Source organism: Bombina bombina, chromosome 2 (genome assembly GCF_027579735.1).
Source record: "Bombina bombina isolate aBomBom1 chromosome 2, aBomBom1.pri, whole genome shotgun sequence".
Taxonomy (NCBI): domain Eukaryota; kingdom Metazoa; phylum Chordata; class Amphibia; order Anura; family Bombinatoridae; genus Bombina; species Bombina bombina.
The window spans coordinates 467,489,226-467,509,187 of record NC_069500.1 but is presented as its reverse complement, the minus strand read 5'-3'; the positions used below and the strand labels follow the sequence as shown (position 1 = coordinate 467,509,187).

General features: G+C 39.3%; 1 protein-coding gene across 1 annotated transcript in view; it reads left to right on the top strand.

Annotated features, from left to right (window-relative positions):
• KIAA1671 (KIAA1671 ortholog) overlaps positions 1–19,962 on the top strand; it is a 532,635-nt gene that overhangs the window by 481,396 nt on the left and 31,277 nt on the right. Inside the window, exons 8-9 of the mRNA XM_053702092.1 lie at positions 17,476–17,701; positions 19,252–19,423. Of these exons, the coding sequence (XP_053558067.1) occupies positions 17,476–17,701; positions 19,252–19,423 (398 nt within the window). The remainder of the gene's footprint in view (positions 1–17,475; positions 17,702–19,251; positions 19,424–19,962) is intronic.

Here is a 19,962-nt window from a genome sequence, read left to right as displayed (position 1 = left end):
ATCAGACAATATAACCTTGGTGGCTTACATCAATCAGGGGGGAATGAGAAGTTCCTTGGCGAAGGAAGTATCTCAGATTCTGGAGTGGGCAGAGGCCCACAGCTGTTCGCTGTCAGCAATTCACATTCCGGGTGTGGACAACTGTGAGGCGGTTTTTCTCAGCGCAGGCAATCCTTCCATCCAGGGGAATGGTCTCTCCATCTCGAGGTGTTTGTAGATATATGCAGCAAGTGGGGAACGCCGGAAATAGATCTCATGGCGTCCCCTCTCAATACCAAGCTACCTAGGTACGGGTCGAGGGATCCCCAAGTAAATTTAATAAATGCACATGCAGTGCTCTGGAGGTTCAAACTCGTATATATTTCTTCTGTTATGTGTGATCAGTCCACGGGTCATCATTACTTCTGGGATATTATCTGCTCCCCTACAGGAAGTGCAAGAGGATTCACCCAGCAGAGTTGCTATATAGCTCCTCCCCTCTACGTCACCTCCAGTCATTCTCTTGCACCCAAAGACTAGATAGGAGGTGTGAGAGGACTATGGTGATTATACTTAGTTTTTATAACTTCAATCAAAAGTTTGTTATTTTACAATAGCACCGGAGCGTGTTATTACTTCTCTGGCAGAGTTTGAAGAAGAATCTACCAGAGTTTTTTCTTATGATTTTAACCGGAGTAGTTAAGATCATATTGCTGTTTCTCGGCCATCTGAGGGAGGTAAAAGCTTCAGATCAGGGGACAGCGGGCAGTTGAATCTGCATTGAGGTATGTAGCAGTTTTTATTTTCTGAATGGAATTGATGAGAAAATCCTGCTATACCGTTATAATGACATGTATGTATACTCTACACTTCAGTGTTCTGGGGATGGTATTTCACCGGAATTACTCTGTAAAAATACATTACACCTTTTAATAGGTATTTAATTCATGTTAAACGTTTTTGCTGGAATGTAGAATCGTTTGCATTTCTGAGGTACTGAGTGAATAAATATTTGGGCATTATTTTTCCACTTGGCAGTTTGCTTGTTTTGATTATGACAGTTTCGTTTCTCTCTCACTGCTGTGTGTGAGGGGGAGGGGCCGTTTTTGGCGCTCTTTGCTACGCATCAAAAATTTCTAGTCAGTTACACTTATATTTTCTGCATGATCCGGTTCATCTCTAACAGAACTCAGGGGTCTTCAAACTTCTTTGAAGGGAAGTAGATTCTCTCAGCAGAGCTGTGAGATTTATATAGTGACTGTGTTTTAAAAAAACCTTTGCTAACAAGTTATGTTGTTTTTAAAGAGTGATGCTATAACTGGTTTTCAGTTCATTATTTCAACTGTCATTTAATCGTTTAGTGCTTCTTTGAGGCACAGTACGTTTTTGTTAAATAAGATTGTAACCAAGTTGCATGTTTATTGCTAGTGTGTTAAACATGTCTGATTCAGAGGAAGATACCTGTGTCATTTGTTCCAATGCCAAGGTGGAGCCCAATAGAAATTTATGTACTAACTGTATTGATGCTACTTTAAATAAAAGCCAATCTGTACAAATTGAACAAATTTCACCAAACAGCGAGGGGAGAGTTATGCCGTCTAACTCGCCTCACGTGTCAGTACCTGCGTCTCCCGCCCGGGAGGTGCGTGATATTATGGCGCCTAGTACATCTGGGCAGCCATTACAGATAACATTACAAGATATGGCTACTGTTATGACTGAAGTTTTGGCTAAGTTACCAGAACTAAGAGGCAAGCGTGATCACTCTGGGGTGAGAACAGAGTGCGCTGATAATTCTAGGGCCATGTCTGATACTGCGTCACAGCTTGCAGAGCATGAGGACGGAGAGCTTCATTCTGTAGGTGACGGTTCTGATCCAAGCAGATTGGATTCAGATATTTCAAATTTTAAATTTAAATTGGAAAACCTCCGTGTATTACTAGGGGAGGTCTTAGCGGCTCTTAACGATTGTAACACTGTTGCAATACCAGAGAAAATGTGTAGGTTGGATAAATACTTTGCGGTACCGGCGAGTACTGACGTTTTTCCTATACCTAAGAGATTAACTGAAATTGTTACTAAGGAGTGGGATAGACCCGGTGTGCCGTTCTCACCCCCTCCAATATTTAGAAAGATGTTTCCAATAGACGCCACCACACGGGACTTATGGCAAACGGTCCCTAAGGTGGAGGGAGCAGTTTCTACTTTAGCTAAGCGCACCACTATCCCGGTGGAGGATAGCTGTGCTTTTTCAGATCCTATGGATAAAAAATTAGAGGGTTACCTTAAGAAAATGTTTGTTCAACAAGGTTTGATATTGCAACCCCTTGCATGCATCGCGCCGATTACGGCTGCGGCAGCATTTTGGATTGAGTCTCTGGAAGAGAACCTTAGTTCCGCTACGCTGGACGACATTACGGACAGGCTTAGAGTCCTTAAACTAGCTAATTCATTCGTTTCGGAGGCCGTAGTACATTTAACCAAACTTACGGCTAAGAATTCAGGATTCGCCATTCAGGCACGTAGGGCGCTGTGGCTAAAATCCTGGTCGGCTGATGTAACTTCTAAGTCCAAATTACTTAATATACCTTTCAAGGGGCAAACTTTATTTGGGCCCGGTTTGAAAGAAATTATCGCTGACATTACAGGAGGTAAGGGCCACGCTCTACCTCAAGACAAGGCCAAAGCTAAGGCTAGACAGTCTAATTTTCGTCCCTTTCGGAATTTCAAAGCAGGTGCAGCATCAACTTCCACTGCACCAAAACAGGAAGGAGCTGTTGCTCGTTACAGACAAGGCTGGAAACCTAACCAGTCCTGGAATAAGGGCAAGCAGGCCAGAAAACCTGCTGCTGCCCCTAAGACAGCATGAACCGAGGGCCCCCGATCCGGGACCGGATCTAGTGGGGGGCAGACTCTCTCTCTTCGCCCAGGCTTGGGCAAGAGATGTCCAGGATCCCTGGGCGCTAGAGATCATATCTCAGGGATACCTTCTAGACTTCAAATTATCTCCCCCACGAGGGAGATTTCATCTGTCAAGGTTGTCAACAAACCAAATAAAGAAAGACGCGTTTCTACGCTGTGTACAAGATCTATTATTAATGGGAGTGATCCATCCGGTTCCGCGGTCGGAACAAGGACAAGGGTTTTACTCAAACCTGTTTGTGGTTCCCAAAAAAGAGGGAACTTTCAGGCCAATCTTGGATTTAAAGATCCTAAACAAATTCCTAAGAGTTCCATCGTTCAAAATGGAAACTATTCGGACAATCTTACCCATGATCCAAAAGGGTCAGTACATGACCACAGTGGATTTAAAGGATGCTTACCTTCACATACCGATTCACAAAGATCATTACCGGTATCTAAGGTTTGCCTTCTTAGACAGGCATTACCAGTTTGTAGCTCTTCCATTCGGATTGGCTACGGCTCCAAGAATCTTCACAAAGGTTCTGGGTGCCCTTCTGGCGGTTCTGAGACCGCGAGGAATTTCGGTAGCTCCGTACCTAGACGACATTCTGATACAAGCTTCAAGCTTTCAAACTGCCAAGTCTCATACAGAGTTAGTTCTGGCATTTCTAAGGTCGCATGGATGGAAAGTGAACGAAAAGAAGAGTTCTCTCTTGCCTCTCACAAGGGTTCCATTTTTGGGGACTCTTATAGATTCCGTAGAAATGAAGATTTATCTGACAGAAGACAGATTAACAAAGCTTCTAAATGCATGCCGTGTCCTTCATTCCATTCAACTCCCGTCAGTAGCTCAATGCATGGAGGTGATCGGCTTAATGGTAGCAGCAATGGACATAGTTCCCTTTGCACGCCTACATCTCAGACCGCTGCAATTGTGCATGCTGAGTCAGTGGAATGGGGATTACTCAGATTTGTCCCCCACTCTGAATCTGGATCAAGAGACCAGAAACTCTCTTCTATGGTGGCTTTCTCGGCCACATCTGTCCAGGGGGATGCCTTTCAGCAGGCCGGACTGGACAATTGTAACAACAGACGCCAGCCTTCTAGGTTGGGGCGCTGTCTGGAATTCTCTGAAGGCTCAGGGACAATGGAGTCAGGAGGAAAGTCTCCTGCCAATAAACATTCTGGAATTGAGAGCAGTTCTCAATGCCCTTCTAGCTTGGCCCCAGTTAAAGACTCGGGGGTTCATCAGGTTTCAGTCGGACAACATCACGACTGTAGCTTACATCAACCATCAGGGAGGGACAAGAAGCTCCCTAGCAATGATAGAAGTATCAAAGATAATTCGCTGGGCAGAGTATCACTCTTGCCACCTGTCAGCAATCCACATCCCGGGAGTGGAGAACTGGGAGGCGGATTTCTTGAGTCGCCAGACTCTTCATCCGGGGGAGTGGGAACTTCATCCGGAGGTCTTTGCCCAAATACTTCGACGTTGGGGCAAACCAGAGATAGATCTCATGGCGTCTCGCCAGAACGCCAAACTTCCTCGCTACGGATCCAGATCCAGGGATCCGGGAGCGGTTCTGATAGATGCTTTGACAGCACCTTGGAACTTCAGGATGGCTTATGTGTTTCCACCCTTCCCGCTGCTTCCTCGATTGATTGCCAAAATCAAACAGGAGAGAGCATCAGTGATTCTAATAGCGCCTGCATGGCCGCGCAGGACTTGGTATGCAGATCTAGTGGACATGTCATCCTGTCCGCCTTGGTCTCTACCTCTAAGACAGGACCTTCTGATTCAGGGTCCATTCAAACATCAAAGTCTAACTTCTCTGAAGCTGACTGCTTGGAAATTGAACGCTTGATTTTATCAAAACGTGGTTTTTCTGAGTCGGTTATTGATACCCTGATACAGGCTAGGAAGCCTGTTACCAGAAAGATTTACCATAAAATATGGCGTAAATACCTATACTGGTGTGAATCCAAAGATTACTCCTGGAGTAAGGTTAGGATTCCTAGGATATTGTCTTTTCTACAAGAAGGTTTAGAAAAGGGTTTATCGGCTAGCTCATTAAAGGGACAGATCTCAGCTCTGTCCATCTTGTTTCACAGGCGTCTGTCAGAAAATTCAGACATCCAGGCCTTTTGTCAGGCTTTAGCTAGGATCAAGCCTGTGTTTAAAACTGTTGCTCCGCCATGGAGTTTAAACTTAGTTCTTAACGTTTTACAGGGTGTTCCGTTTGAACCCCTTCATTCCATTGATATAAAATTGTTATCTTGGAAAGTTCTATTTTTAATGGCTATTTCCTCGGCTCGAAGAGTCTCTGAGTTATCAGCCCTACATTGTGATTCTCCTTATCTGATCTTTCACTCAGACAAGGTAGTTCTGCGTACTAAACCTGGGTTCTTACCTAAGGTTGTCTCTAACAGGAATATCAATCAAGTGATTGTTGTTCCATCCTTGTGTCCAAATCCTTCTTCAAAGAAGGAACGTCTTCTACACAATCTGGATGTAGTTCGTGCCCTCAAGTTCTACTTGCAGGCAACTAAAGATTTTCGCCAAACTTCTTCCCTGTTTGTCGTTTATTCTGGACAGAGGAGAGGTCAAAAAGCTTCTGCTACCTCTCTCTCTTTTTGGCTTCGTAGCATAATACGTTTAGCCTATGAGACTGCTGGACAGCAGCCTCCTGAAAGAATTACAGCTCATTCCACTAGAGCTGTGGCTTCCACTTGGGCCTTTAAGAATGAGGCCTCTGTTGAACAGATTTGCAAGGCTGCAACTTGGTCTTCGCTTCATACTTTTTCCAAATTTTACAAATTTGACACTTTTGCTTCTTCGGAGGCTATTTTTGGGAGAAAGGTTCTTCAGGCAGTGGTTCCTTCTGTATAATGAGCCTGCCTATCCCTCCCGTCATCCGTGTACTTTTGCTTTGGTATTGGTATCCCAGAAGTAATGATGACCCGTGGACTGATCACACATAACAGAAGAAAACATAATTTATGCTTACCTGATAAATTCCTTTCTTCTGTTGTGTGATCAGTCCACGGCCCGCCCTGTTTTTTAAGGCAGGTACATATTTTTTAAATTATAATTCAGTCACCACTACACCCTTGGCTTCTCCTTTCTCGTTGGTCTTTGGTCGAATGACTGGAGGTGACGTAGAGGGGAGGAGCTATATAGCAACTCTGCTGGGTGAATCCTCTTGCACTTCCTGTAGGGGAGCAGATAATATCCCAGAAGTAATGATGACCCGTGGACTGATCACACAACAGAAGAAAGGAATTTATCAGGTAAGCATAAATTATGTTTTTTCCTCCATTACTGCTTCTTCCTTGAGTGGTGGCCCACATCAAGCAGGAGCGGGTATCAGTAATCCTGATTGCTCCATCGTGGCCAAGGACGTGGTTTGCGGTTCTAGTAGGGATGTCCTCATCTCCTCCGTGGAAGTTACATTGTCGCAGAGACCTGCTGATACAAGGTCAATTAGTTCATAAAAATCTAGATTCTCTGAGGCTGACTGCTTGTAGATTGAATGCTTAGTCTTAGCCAAGAGAGGTTTCTCTGAGAGTGTCATTGATACTCTTATTCAAGCTTGTAAACTAGTTACTCTGCGTATCTACCACAAGGTGTGGAGGACCTACTTATTCTGGTGTGAAGAGCGTGGTTTTTCCTGGCACAGAGTTAAGGTTGCCAGGATCTTCTCTTTTCTCCAGGATGAGTTGGAGAAGGGCCTTCCTGCTAATTCCCTGAGGGAACAGATTTCGGCCATGCCGGTTTTATTGCATAACAGACTGGCTGAGCTTTCCGATGTGCAGTCCTTTGTTAAGGCTCTGATTAGGATCACACTTGTGTTTATATCCGGGGCTCCTTCTTGGAGCCTATATCTTGTTCTTCAGGTTTTGCAACAGGTTCTGTTTGAGCCTCTGCATTCCGTTGACATTAAATTGTTATCTTGGAAGGTTCTCTTTGTATTGGCTATTGCCTCTGCGCACAGAGTTTCTGAGATCTCTGTTTTGCAATGTGAGCCCCTTTTTCTGATTTTTCATGCAGATAAGGCAGTTTTATGTACTAAATTAGGTTTTCCTTCTAAGGTTGTGTCAGATCGCAACATCAATCAGGAGATTGTGGTTCCTTCCTTGTGTCCTAATCCTTTTTCATCGAAGGAACGCTTACTTCACAATTTGGATGTGGTTCACGCCTTGAAGTTATACCTTCAGGCTACTAAGGAGTTTAGACAATCTTCCTCTTTGTTTGTTGTCTATTCAGGGAAGCGTAAGGGGCAGAAGGCTACTTCGACTTCCCTATCTTTTTGGTTAAGGAGTGTCATCCGTTTAGCTTACGAGACAGCGGGATATTGTCCTCATAAGAGGATAACGGCTCATTCCACTGGAGCAGTGGCTTCCTCTTGGGCCTTTAAGAACGAGGCCTCTATGGATCAGATTTGTAAGGCAGCTGCCTGATCCTCCTTACATACTTTTTCAAAATTTTAAAAGTTTGATGTTTTTGCTTTGATTGAAGCAGCTTTCGGGAAAAAAGTTTTGCAGGCTGTGGTACCTTTAGTATAGGGTCCACCTTTTCCTTTTTGTTCCCTCCCGTTATTCATTCAGTGTACTCTGGAACTTGGGTATAGGACTCTCCCTATCTTAGGAAGGAAAATATAATTTATACTTACCAGATAAATTCCTTTTCTTCTGGATAGGGAGAGTCCATGGCCCCCGCACATTTTTTCTTGTCTATGGGCAGTCCCCTATTATTTATTTTATGCTTCTGGCACCATTTATACCCTAATGTTTCTCCTCCTACTTTTCCTTGTTCTCTCGGCAGAATGACTGGGGTGTCTTTGCGTCCTCCTGGTGGCGAGGTGTTGTATTTTCCAACAGTAAGCAAGTCGTTGACTCTCCCTATCCGGAAGGTATTAATTTATCTGGTAAGCATAAATGATGTTTTTACAACATCGGAGATAAAATAGGTGTCTTGATGTCTTCAGCATGTTTAAATGCTGGCCTGTGGCAATAGTAGGTAATTTTTTTCTCTATAATTTCATTTAGAATCCATATAGGTATTTAGTAAATTTCAGCGACTTGTCGATCAGTGATAATGTAAAACCTATATAACAAGCAGGTGAAAAAAGTATGATCTTGTTGCTGATAAAGACATATTTAAATAATAAACTTTCCCAATTTATTCAGTTTCCATTGTCACATAATTCCTCCTTTTTCATAACTTTAAAAAAAAAGAAAACCAAGTTGGCCAATCCTTTTTCCCAAATTAATCCCAAAAGCACATCCACATCAATATTGTAGTGGAGATGTCCTCATAACTGCTTGTGCCCAATAGTAATGGTTATGGACCTGTAAACAAACAGAAAGGAATCAGGAAATACTATTTTTATTAAGACTTGTACAAAATCTTGTAAGATTTTCATGTAATCTTCTTTATCTGGCAATTGTGCAACATTAATTAGACAAAGAAGAAATTGGTAAAAGAGGCTGTGGTGTTGCCTAGCCACTAAACAAGCTATTATGTTTTGCTTGTTTCCTAATGGAACCGTTGTATATAGTGTTGCATATGCACCAGTCACCAACCATGTTCGCCTCAGGATCGTCAGTATTTTGCGGGATACAGAGCTGACTTTAACTGCATGTTTAACACTTTTTAGTGGTTAAACCTCTGCAGGCATTATGATATATTATAATAAAATGCTCTAGTATTTTATTATTATTACTGTGTTTATATCTCTTTTAAGGGATTTTTGTGCTTGATTGTATTTGCTCTCAGCAAAAAATGATGCATACAGTGTTCTCCAAAGAAAATGTTGCTAACCAGGTGGGATTATGAATTAGCTGGGTGGGATCAGATTAGTATTTTGCAATATTTTAACATTTTCTGTAATTTATAAATGTTATGTAAGCTTAAACTATTCAAAGCACAAATTTATTATATAGCATAACATAAATAGATTTATTGATAATTTGCGCAACTAAAAACTTAGTGTTAGCTAATTTTAGCTTAAAGGTCAAGTCCAAAAAAACTTCCATGATTCAAATAGGGCATGTAATTTTAAACAACTTTCCAATTTACTTTTATCACCAATTTTGCTTTGTTCTCTTGGTATTTTTAGTTGAAACCTTTAACCTAGGAGTTTCATATGCTAATTTCTTAGACCTTGAAGGCTGCCTCTGCCTTTGACAGTTTTTCACTACTAGAGGGCGTTAGTTCAGGTGTTTCATATAGATAACATTGAGCTCATATATGTAAATTTACCGAGGAGTAAGCACTGATTGGCTAAAATGCAAGTCTGTCAAAAGAACTGAAATAAGGGGGCAGTCTGCAGAGACTTAGATACAAGGCAATTACAGAGGTAAAACATGTATTATTATAACTGTGTTGGTTATGCAAAACTGGGGAATGGGTAATTAAGGGATTATCTATCTTTTAAAACAACAATAATTCTTGTGTTCTATCCGTTTAATAGCGTGTTCATTTTTAGCCTAGTGTACAATAAAATCAACTGAAGGGTGTGCCCATGAAATAGGTCCTGGGGAGAATACTGTGCATAGGTTTACACTTTAATATTATAAATTTTACATTTACCTGCTTAAATTAATCATAGATTTGAGTTTTCTGCATGTGTGGAGCTGCATCCTCTGATCAAGAATGTCATTCAAAAATGTACTGGTGTACCAGCCGTGAACATGCGTGACTGGCACATTTCTACTTGTATCTGAATTTTCATAGAACCCAGTTGATAAATTTTGAAAACATATGTTTTTTCTAAATTAAAAAAAAATGTATTCTGCTAGTATGGCTGAATAGGAAGACGGATAAATCATTGCTTTCCAATTGATTGTTTTTTGCTGGAAATTGTATTCCAGTGCTAAGTCACTTGTACGTAATCTTGAGCTGTAAGAGTATGAAATTACCCAGGAGTGCTGTCCATTCAATAATTCATGAAGCAGATATTTACTATTAAAAGCAAAACTTTCCTTAGGATAATTCAGGTATTCTTGAGTCATATAGTGGCATAGTAGATCTTCGTATAACCCATCTGTACAAGGATCTATTCTGTGACACAAAAATACTGCGGTTAAAACCTTAAAGGGACATAAAACCTAAACATTTATTTCATGATTCAGATAGAGTATACATTTTCAAACAACTTTCCAATTTACTTCTATTATACTTCTATTTACTTCTTCTCTCTGCTTATCCTCCTTGACCTGTCTGCAGCCTTTGACACTGTTGACCACCCTCTTCTGCTCCAAACACTCCAATCCTTCAGCATCTGTGACACAGCTCTCTTGTGGTTCTCTTCCTATCTGACTAACCGTACATTTAGTGTAGCCTTCTCCGGAGCATCCTCTGCCCAGTTACCACTTTCTGTTGGGGTACCTCAAGGCTCTGTCCTTGGTCCCCTTCTCTTTTCAATCTACATGTCGTCACTAGGTTCCTTAATAAAGTCCCATGGGTTTCAATACCATTTGTATGCCGATGAAACCCAAATCTACCTCTCTGCACCAGACCTACCTCCTTCCTTACTAACCCGTGTCACTAACTGTCTTTCTCACATCTCATCTTGGATGTCCTCTCACTACCTTAAGCTAAATCTCTCAAAAACTGAACTCCTTATTTTTCCCCCTTCTTCCAATGTCTTCTCCCCAAAAATGTCTATAACTGTTGATAATTCCATCATTACCCCTACCCTGCACGCCCGATGTCTTGGGGTCACACTTGACTCAGATCTTTCCTTCACTCCTCACATTCAGTCCTTGGCTAAAGCCTGCCGCTTCCACCTTAAAAACATTGCTAAAATTAGACATTTCCTTACACAAGATACAACCAAGATTTTAATCCACTCTCTCATCCTTTCCCGACTCGACTACTGCAATTCCGTCCTCTCTGGTCTACCTAGCTGCCGTATAGCTCCTTTACAATCCATTATGAATGCCTCTGCCAGGCTCATCTTCCTTACTCGTCGCTCTTCATCTGCTGCACCTCTCTGCCAATCCCTTCACTGGCTTCCTCTTGCCTCTAGGATTAAACATAAAATCCTCACCCTGACATATAAAGCTCTCAACTGCACTGCTCCCCCTATATCTCAGAACTTGTCTCTAGATACTCTCCCTCCCGTCCCCTTCGATCAGCTCAGGATCTCCTCCTCTCCTCCTCTCTTGTTACTTCCTCACATTCACGTTTACAGGACTTCTCCAGACTGGCCCCCATCTTGTGGAATTCCCTGCCTCGCTCCATAAGACTCTCCCCTAGTTTTAACAGCTTCAAGCACTCCCTAAAAACTCTACTATTCAGGGATGCATACAACCAACACTAACCTTTCCTAACGCCATTGATTTCCCCTTGAACCCCTTAGATTGTAAGCCTATGGGCCCAGCTGTTTACAGATCGCTTCATAAGAGCCGACTACAACAGTGAAACTCTCGGCAGGGCCCTCTACCCACTTGACCCCTACAAAAGCTATCCTGTACACCGACTATGTTTACAGCGCTGTGGAATCTGTTGGCGCTCTACAAATACCTGATAATAATAATAATATTATTATCCAATTTGCTTCATCCCATTGGTATCTTTGTTAAAACAGCATCAATAGATTACAGGTGAGACAAACACAAAATTCTGCCGCTGATTAGCTGTATCAGCTCTGCTTCTGAAAATTGTGAGAATTCTGAGAATACTGCTGATCTGTTCCAAGACTGCAGAAAAGTTTTGTAATTGCAATGTGCTTACTGTCCCTGTAATTGCTGATAAATTATGAGTTAATAAAAATAACTTTAATGTACACTACATACTACCTCCATATACATTTAAGACCGTGGCTATCGGTATGTGCGCACATACATACATACATACATACATACATACATACATACATACATACATACATACATACATACACACACACACACACACACACACACACACACACACATACATACACACACTATTTATTTATATATTTATTTTAAACTTTCCCTGTGTTTTGCTTGAATGACCATTAGCTCAAATGTCCATAGATACACCCTCCCCATTCCTACGCCAATATACAGTGGATATAAAAAGTCTACACACCCCTGTTAAAATGTCAGGTTTCTGTGATGTAAAAAAATGAGACAAAGATAAATCATTTCAGAACTTTTTCCACCTTTAATGTGACCTATAAACTGTACAACTCAATTGCAAACAAGCTGAAATATTTAGGTGGTGGGAAGTAAAAATAAAAACTAAAATAATATGGTTGCATAAGTGTTGCATAAGTGTGAACACCCTTAAACTAATACTTTATTGAAGCACCTTTTGTTTTTATTACAGCACTCAGCCTTTTTGGGTATGAGTCTATCAGCATGGCACATCTTGACTTGGCAAGATTTGCCCACTCTTCTTTGCAAAAACACTCTAAATCTGTCAGAATGCGAGGGCATCTCCTGTGCACAGCCCTCTTCAGATCACCCCACAGATTTTGAATTGGATTCAGGTCTGGGCTCTGGCTGTGCCATCCCAAAACTTTAATCTTCTTCTGGTGAAGCCATTCCTTTGTTGATTTTAATGTATCGTTTGGGTCGTTGTCATGCTGAAAGATGAAGTTCCTCTTCATGTTCAGCTTTCTAGCAGAAGCCTGAAGGTTTTGTGCCAATATTGTCTGGTATTTGGAACTGTTCATTATTCCCTCTACCTTGACTAAAAGTAATTCATTGCATTGTGGAAAAATCTCTTTAGAAATAGTTTTAGATTCACACATAAACTTTGCAAAACTATCTGATACTTCCCCTCTCCTCAGATATTTACAGTTAGTAAGACATTAGGCACCACAGTTAATTTGTGTATGTGATGAGCTGGGGATTTCCCACAGACCCACCAACCCAGTGTTTTCTTTATTTCTGTCCATGTCTGATACATCTTTTACATGTAAAAAATAAAATTTCCTGTTCTGTTACAGTATTTTATTTCTAAAATAAAATTATTTTTTTTTTGCAAGGGTTAAACAGCTAGATAAGGATGAAGCGTGCAGTTGGAGTATACGTACTTACTGTGCGCCAGTGCAGACACTTATCGTCACCTGGCTGTAGTTGGCTAAAGCAGAAGAGAGAACATAAACTAACTTTCAAGTAGTGTTTGTCTAGTATGTGTTACAAGTGCAAATCCCATCACATTCTGCTCTTAAAACGAGTGTTTTAAACTCTTCCAAAACTACTTTGTATTTTTACGCCTCTAGATTTACAACCAGGGATTGCTAACAGATATGTTTTTTAGAACTTTAGCGTCACCTACTGCTTGCATTACCATGTTTCATTCAGTATATTTATTTATATGGTTCCAAGGTGTAAACTTGTTAATAAAAAGTAAAATGAAATATGAAGGTTATATGTTTAACTAGCTTTGCATTTGCTTTGCAGTCGTCCTTGGACACACCTTGTTCAGTACTTGGGTGTTTAGGGCAGGTATATACTCTGTATCAGCTTGTGCACTTATAAAGCAATTACTGGGCAGCATATAGAAGGATTAGGGCACTTAATTTCACAGAACACACACACACACACAGTCTCTCTGTGGGGAGTAAAAATACCACAGTTTTACCAATCAGAGGCAGGTAAAATAAACAGTGAGAATGTACAGCAAAGTTGTTTTACTTTGCATATTAAACATTTTATGTGTCACATGTTAGTTGTACAGAAGGAAGAAAACTTACTGTGTACATGGTGAATGGGTGTGATGGACGCAAGTGGTGAGGAAGATGCTTTGCTAGAGTAATTATTTTAGCATTTCACATAGTAAATATAGTGAAGGTCAGAATGCTATTAAAGCCTGTATGTATTCTGATATATGGTTTCTCTCATGATTGTAATGTAATGGTGTTATTTATATATGTGTGTGTGTGCATACACTAGCTTGCTGTTAGCAGAGAGCCTGTATGTAACTGTCCCTCAGTGTGTGGATAGACAAGGGGTGTATTCTGCCTAGACTAACTACGTCTGTGATTAGGACACAGGGTTTAGGTGGACAGCAGATTTTAAAAATTATTCTATGACATGATGCCCTCCTATTTATTTGTTCACCAATTGTTTTACTTCATTTTGTCACAAATCAATAATCTGGGTGTCTAGTGGGGTGTGTGCTCCCTCCCTACATCCCTAGTTGTGAGAAGTAGGTGAGGCAAATCTAATATTGATTGCCTTATACAGGTGATCAATTATATTTGTGTTGAATGTGGAAAATACATTTTTACATTAAAGGGACAGTCTACATTAAAGGCCCAGATCATGATGTCATCACTGGGCTGGGCTTGGCAGCCATTTCTAAGTGACCAAAAACAATATTAATATTAAAATAACTTTTTTACTGTAACTGCTGAATTATATAGAATGGGTGCAGGAGGTAATTTGCAGCTTGATCTAAAGTAAGACTTTAAGATGACTAAGGTGTAGACTGTCCCTTAAAAAGGGACATTAGATTTTATTAATATATTTAAACAACTCATTAACAATTCACTCAAAGGATTAAACATAGTTAATGTCAAACTGGTTCTGAGCAGGACGTGTCAGGTGGTTGGCGAAGTACATATGCTTTTTCCATCAAAGTGCTGCAAACTGCCTATAGCAGCTATTTGATTTGCAGGTTACTGAATGTGATTTTTGGTCTATCTAGGGAGTGTGGGACAAGCACAATTTTACACAAACAAGTGGTGTTTAATATCTTATTAAAGGGATAGTCTATTCAAAATTAAACTGTCATGATTCAGATAGAGCATGCCATTTTAAGCAACTTTCAAATTTACTCCTATTATCATTTTTTTTTCTTCATTCTCTTGGTATCTTTATTTGAAAAAGCCAGAATGTAAGCTTGGGAGCCGGCCCATTTCTTTCATGTAATTGGCAAGAGTCCATGAGCTAGTGACGTATGGGATATACAATCCTACCAGGAGGGGCAAAGTTTCCCAAACCTCAAAATGCCTATAAATTAACCCCTCACCACACCCACAATTCAGTTTTACAAACTTTGCCTCCTATGGAGGTGGTGAAGTAAGTTTGTGCTAAGATTTATACGTTGATATGCGCTTCTCAGCATTTTTGAAGCCCGATTCCTCTCAGAGTACAGTGAATGTCAGAGGGATGTGAAGGGAGTATCACCTATTGAATGCAATGATTTTCCTCACGGGGATCTATTTCATAGGTTCTCTGTTATCGGTCGTAGAGATTCATCTCCTACCTCCCTTTTCAGATCGACGATATACTCTTATATACCATTACCTCTACTGATAACGGTTTCAGTACTGGTTTGGCTATATGTGAATGGGTGTCTTTTGTTAAGTATGTTTTAATTACTTAAGACACTCTCACTATGGTTTGGCACTTTATGCATTAATATAAAGATCTAAATATATGTATTGTACTTATATTTGCCATGAGTCAGGTTTATGTATATTGCCTTTTGCAGACTGTCAGTTTCATATCTGGGAAATGCTTTTTTTATGAAAATGTATTTCTTACCTGGGGTATAGTCTCTTTTTCAAATTGACTGTCTTTTAAATTCGCAGGCAAAATTAGGCTTGCGAGGGCGCAAAATGCCAAAGTTTATTGCGTCATACTTGGTGCAAGATTTTTTTGGCGCAAAGTTACGTTCGTTGATGCAAATTCGTCATTTCCGGCATCTTAGTTGACGCCAAGTCCTTCACAAGGTTGCGTCACCTGTGTCGTTTCAGGACGTTTTTTTGCGCCAAAAAATATTTTTCGGTTTGTTGTGGATTAATTTTTTTCAGCGAAATGACTGTTTTTATTTTGTCCTCCCTCTCTAATGACTCTTGCGTGGAGTTTCTTTGGTATTGCTATCCCATACGTCACTAGCTCATAGACTCTTGCCAATTACATGAAAGAAAACATAATTTATGTAAGAACTTACCTGATAAATTAATTTCTTTCATATTGACAAGAGTCCATGGGGCCCACCCTTTTTTATGGTGGTTATGATTGTTTTGTATAAAGCACAATTATTTCCATATTCCATTGTCAATGCTTTTTACTCCTTTCTTTATAACCCCACGTCTTGGCTATTCGTTAAACTGAATCGTGGGTGTGGTGAGGGGTGTATTTATAGGCATTTTGAGGTTTGGGAAACTTTTCCCCTCCTTGTAGGATTGTATATATATTTTGTCCCTCCCTCTCTAGCGACTCTTGCGTGGAGTTTCTTGGGTATTGCTATCCCATACGTCACTAGCTCATGGACTCTTGCCAATATGAAAGAAATGAATTTATCAGGTATTGTTTTTTTGTTCAGCACCTGGGTAGAGCTTCCTGATTGGTGTCTAAATGTAACCTTTCATATAAATGGAATGCACAAAATGCTTTATTGCTGTACTTACACTTTATTATTCCTGATATTTATTATTGTTGTTACAATTGTGTTCTGTAAATATTGAATGGCTTATTTGCCAAAATCCAAACCAAAATATTTCTTTTTAGCTGCTCGTTTGGAAGCTTGTTCTATCTACAGATGGTTCACATTACAAACGTAGATCACATCAAACTGTTTAGTAAACAGACTTTATAAAACTGTTTTAAACGTTCACATTTGCAACTTCCTGTGTTCATCATGAATCCCTAAATCACACATCTTTATTTCACCCAGGTATACGTTCACAGTCTCAATAGTTTCGTTTTAGAAGCACACTGTAGCATTTTGTTCTAAGCTGGAACACTTATAGAGCCATTTAACTCCTCTATAAAAGTGAATCCTGTGCATTTGATAACCAGGCTTTGGCCACAAATCTATCAGCACTCATTAGGAGACATAATGATTCCAAAACGTTTACTAGTCAATCATAAAACCGCAGTGAGTCAGTACCAGTGTATCAAGACTTCACCTATTTTGCATCAAAAGCAAATGCTTAATCCTAGATGTTTGGCACCACAAAAACCTTTCATAATAACTTTAATGTTCAACACAATCTGCTAATGTATTATCAATGGGGCAATAAAGCTATCAATATCTTTTCTTTTTTTTTTATTTATCCATTATGCCTCTCTGCGGCTCACACAATGTGAAAAGCGCATACTGTTTTATCTTTTTGTAAATTAAATTAAAGGGACAGTAAAATCAAAATTAAACATTCATGATTTAGATAGAAAATACAATTTTAAACAACTCTCCAATTTACGTTTATTTTCAGATTTGCTTTGTTCTCTCTGTATCGTCTGTTGCAGAATAAAGCTGCATAGTCTAAGAGCTTAGAAGTGTGCACGTATCTATAGCATTCTATGGCAGCAGTGTTTGCAACTATGTATAACATTGCTATAAATATTGTTGCAAACACTGCTGCCAGGTGGATAAAGATACATACACGCTCCTGAGCTCACCTAGGACTACTCGTTACCAAAGTATAAGCAAAATTCATAATAGAAGTAAATTGGAAAATTGTTTAAAATTTTATGCTCCATCCTATCAATTTGCTTAATTTTGCTCAGTTATTTCATTTCTGAATATGTTTACAAAGCCAATATAATAAATTGTTTGATATAAATCTGCACATATAAATGATAGGATATCACCTACTTGGAATAATTGTTTTTTCCTCTGTGGTCTTGCAGCTATATGCATGATTCACCTTCACACGACAACATCACCAGCAAGAAACTACCGCCACCAAGTCGTCTGTCGTCCTTGTCCCACACGGAAACAGAGCAGCATGACTCGATTACTGACCCAAAAGAAGGTAGTCTGGACAGATCCAGCATGGACCTGGATTCTACAGATGGCACAGAGAGTTCCCTTTCCTTTCATGAGGCCAAAGCAACTGATTTCTCATTCATAGATGTACGTTACAATTCAGGAGCATTTATTGATAAGGGAACCGACTTCTGGGGATTCTGTACTTTTCTGGTTATACATCATTATATCATTTTTTTTTTTTTTTTTTTTGCTCAGACACTTTCTTGATGTATAAATTATTTACTGTTAGTTCCAAAGTAAGCTATCCCATAAGGTGGTATAGAAACCAAGTTGTAAAACAGAGAACCCAATTCTAATACCAATTAATCAGAAGTAAGCCCATAGAACATAGTGAAATAATTTTCATATTGAGTCAGAGAGGAAAAGTATAGATCGTTTAGCTTAAGTTGTTACTTTTTATTGGTGTTTAAGAAAACAAATAAATTAAAACGCTTAGCATGTCAGTTTGAACTTGCTTTGATTTCTGCAAAAATGAAGTAGCGAATATATATAACAATGACATGAGCTACACTGGCTAAAATGTGTCAAAGACCAACCACTTTAGTTTAAATATGAATAAATAAACATTATAATTAACAGCTTAGGTATTTTAACAACTAATCAAACTTGCCCATATATTATTTATTGGTGTCTCGCTATACATAGCTCATTAAACATTAGCAGCTTCTTATGAGTTTCTGCACAGATATCTATATTCCATAGGTACCAGTGTTATAGCTGCTGTATTACATATGTAACACTCTGAATGTGCCTCCACTATATATGGTTTTTTTTTATGTCACCTTGAGCAAGTATGAGGTTTTACCACCACTGCTCTGTTCGATTGTTTTGCAGCAAAACTGGTTTCTTTTTTAGATTCTAGTTAGCAATTAGTATTTATATATATATACTTTATTGATAATGTTCAGAAACAGACAATAGTCATATTAGTCATACAAACCTTATCATAATAAAGTTCTACAGATGTTTTCATAACACCATATTATGCTGAACTTTTCTTTTTTTAACTGCCCACACAAAAATTATAAACTGTTCCAGATGTAGGTTTTTGTTTTACACAGGAAATCTTGATGAATCATCATCATTTAAGTACAATATATTTTTATTAAAATATTCAATATCTTCCTTCAGATGTTTATGAGCAGAAAGTATGTCCCTAGAGATTAAATTTATCTTTGTATTTATTTTTCTACTCTTTGAAGGCTAGAAGCTTTTTTCTTCAATTTTATTACATCACTTCCTGTCTTTTTTTGCTAGGGGCACTAAAGTCAAAATTAAACTTTCACGATTCAGATAGAGGATGTCATTTGAAAAAAGAAAGAAAAAATGATTTACTTCCATTACAAAAATTGTGCAAAATATATATTAAGCCCCTACTGAGTATGTGCAAGCGTTCAGAGTATATACATATGTTTGTGCGATTGGCTGATGGCTGTCACATGATACAGGGGGCAGGGAAATGGAAGGAATTTTATCAGCAAAAAATATTATGCTCATTTGAAATGAAAAGTAAAGTTGATTGCATTATATTTCTATTATGCAATCGTTGATTGTGCAATTCTGTATTTTTTTTATTTTAAATCTTATACTCTGCATTGCTTTTATAAGTAATTTTAAGATTTTTTCCTTCACAGCAAACTTCAGTCTTAGATTCAACAGCACTAAAGAACAGGGTGCAGCTGAGCAGAAGAAGCCAGCGACGTGCTCCCACCCAATCACAGAGGAGGAGCAGGATTCTTATGTCTAGCAGCCAGCTTGCAGTCATAGAGGATACCGACAGCCCCTGGATGTACACAGACTCTACAGGTAATCGTGTCAAATAACCCTTTTCTCTTATATATGACCATTATTAATATTCTGCTAATTTTTTATTTGGGTTTTCTGTTCCTGTTTTGTGAAATTGTTTTGGACAAAAAAGAAAAATAATTATTTTAATTCTTCTTACACATTTGTGTGCTATTGCATTTCTTGTATACCATCATATGAATACATACATTTGACTCCAGCAATCAGAATGCACAGTATATAATAGCAGAAGATAAAAAAATACTAATTATGATGCATCAATATATTTTATAGGATAGTTTAAGCTTTGTATGGTTTCTTTATATTTGCATGTACAAATATTTTTGCCAAACTTACGATTGAGATGCTCCTTCCACCTCAAGTATTAGCCACATGTGCATCCTCATTTGCCGCTGCAAGCAGTACTCAGCTGTTTAGAGGTTTTTGGCACAGTGAGGGCTCAGAGATTGTAAATGCCCCCTGTGATGATCGGCAATAATTGACACTCTGGACCTCACAAATTACTGCGCTGCCGCACTTTTTAGAGGGAACATTGGCAA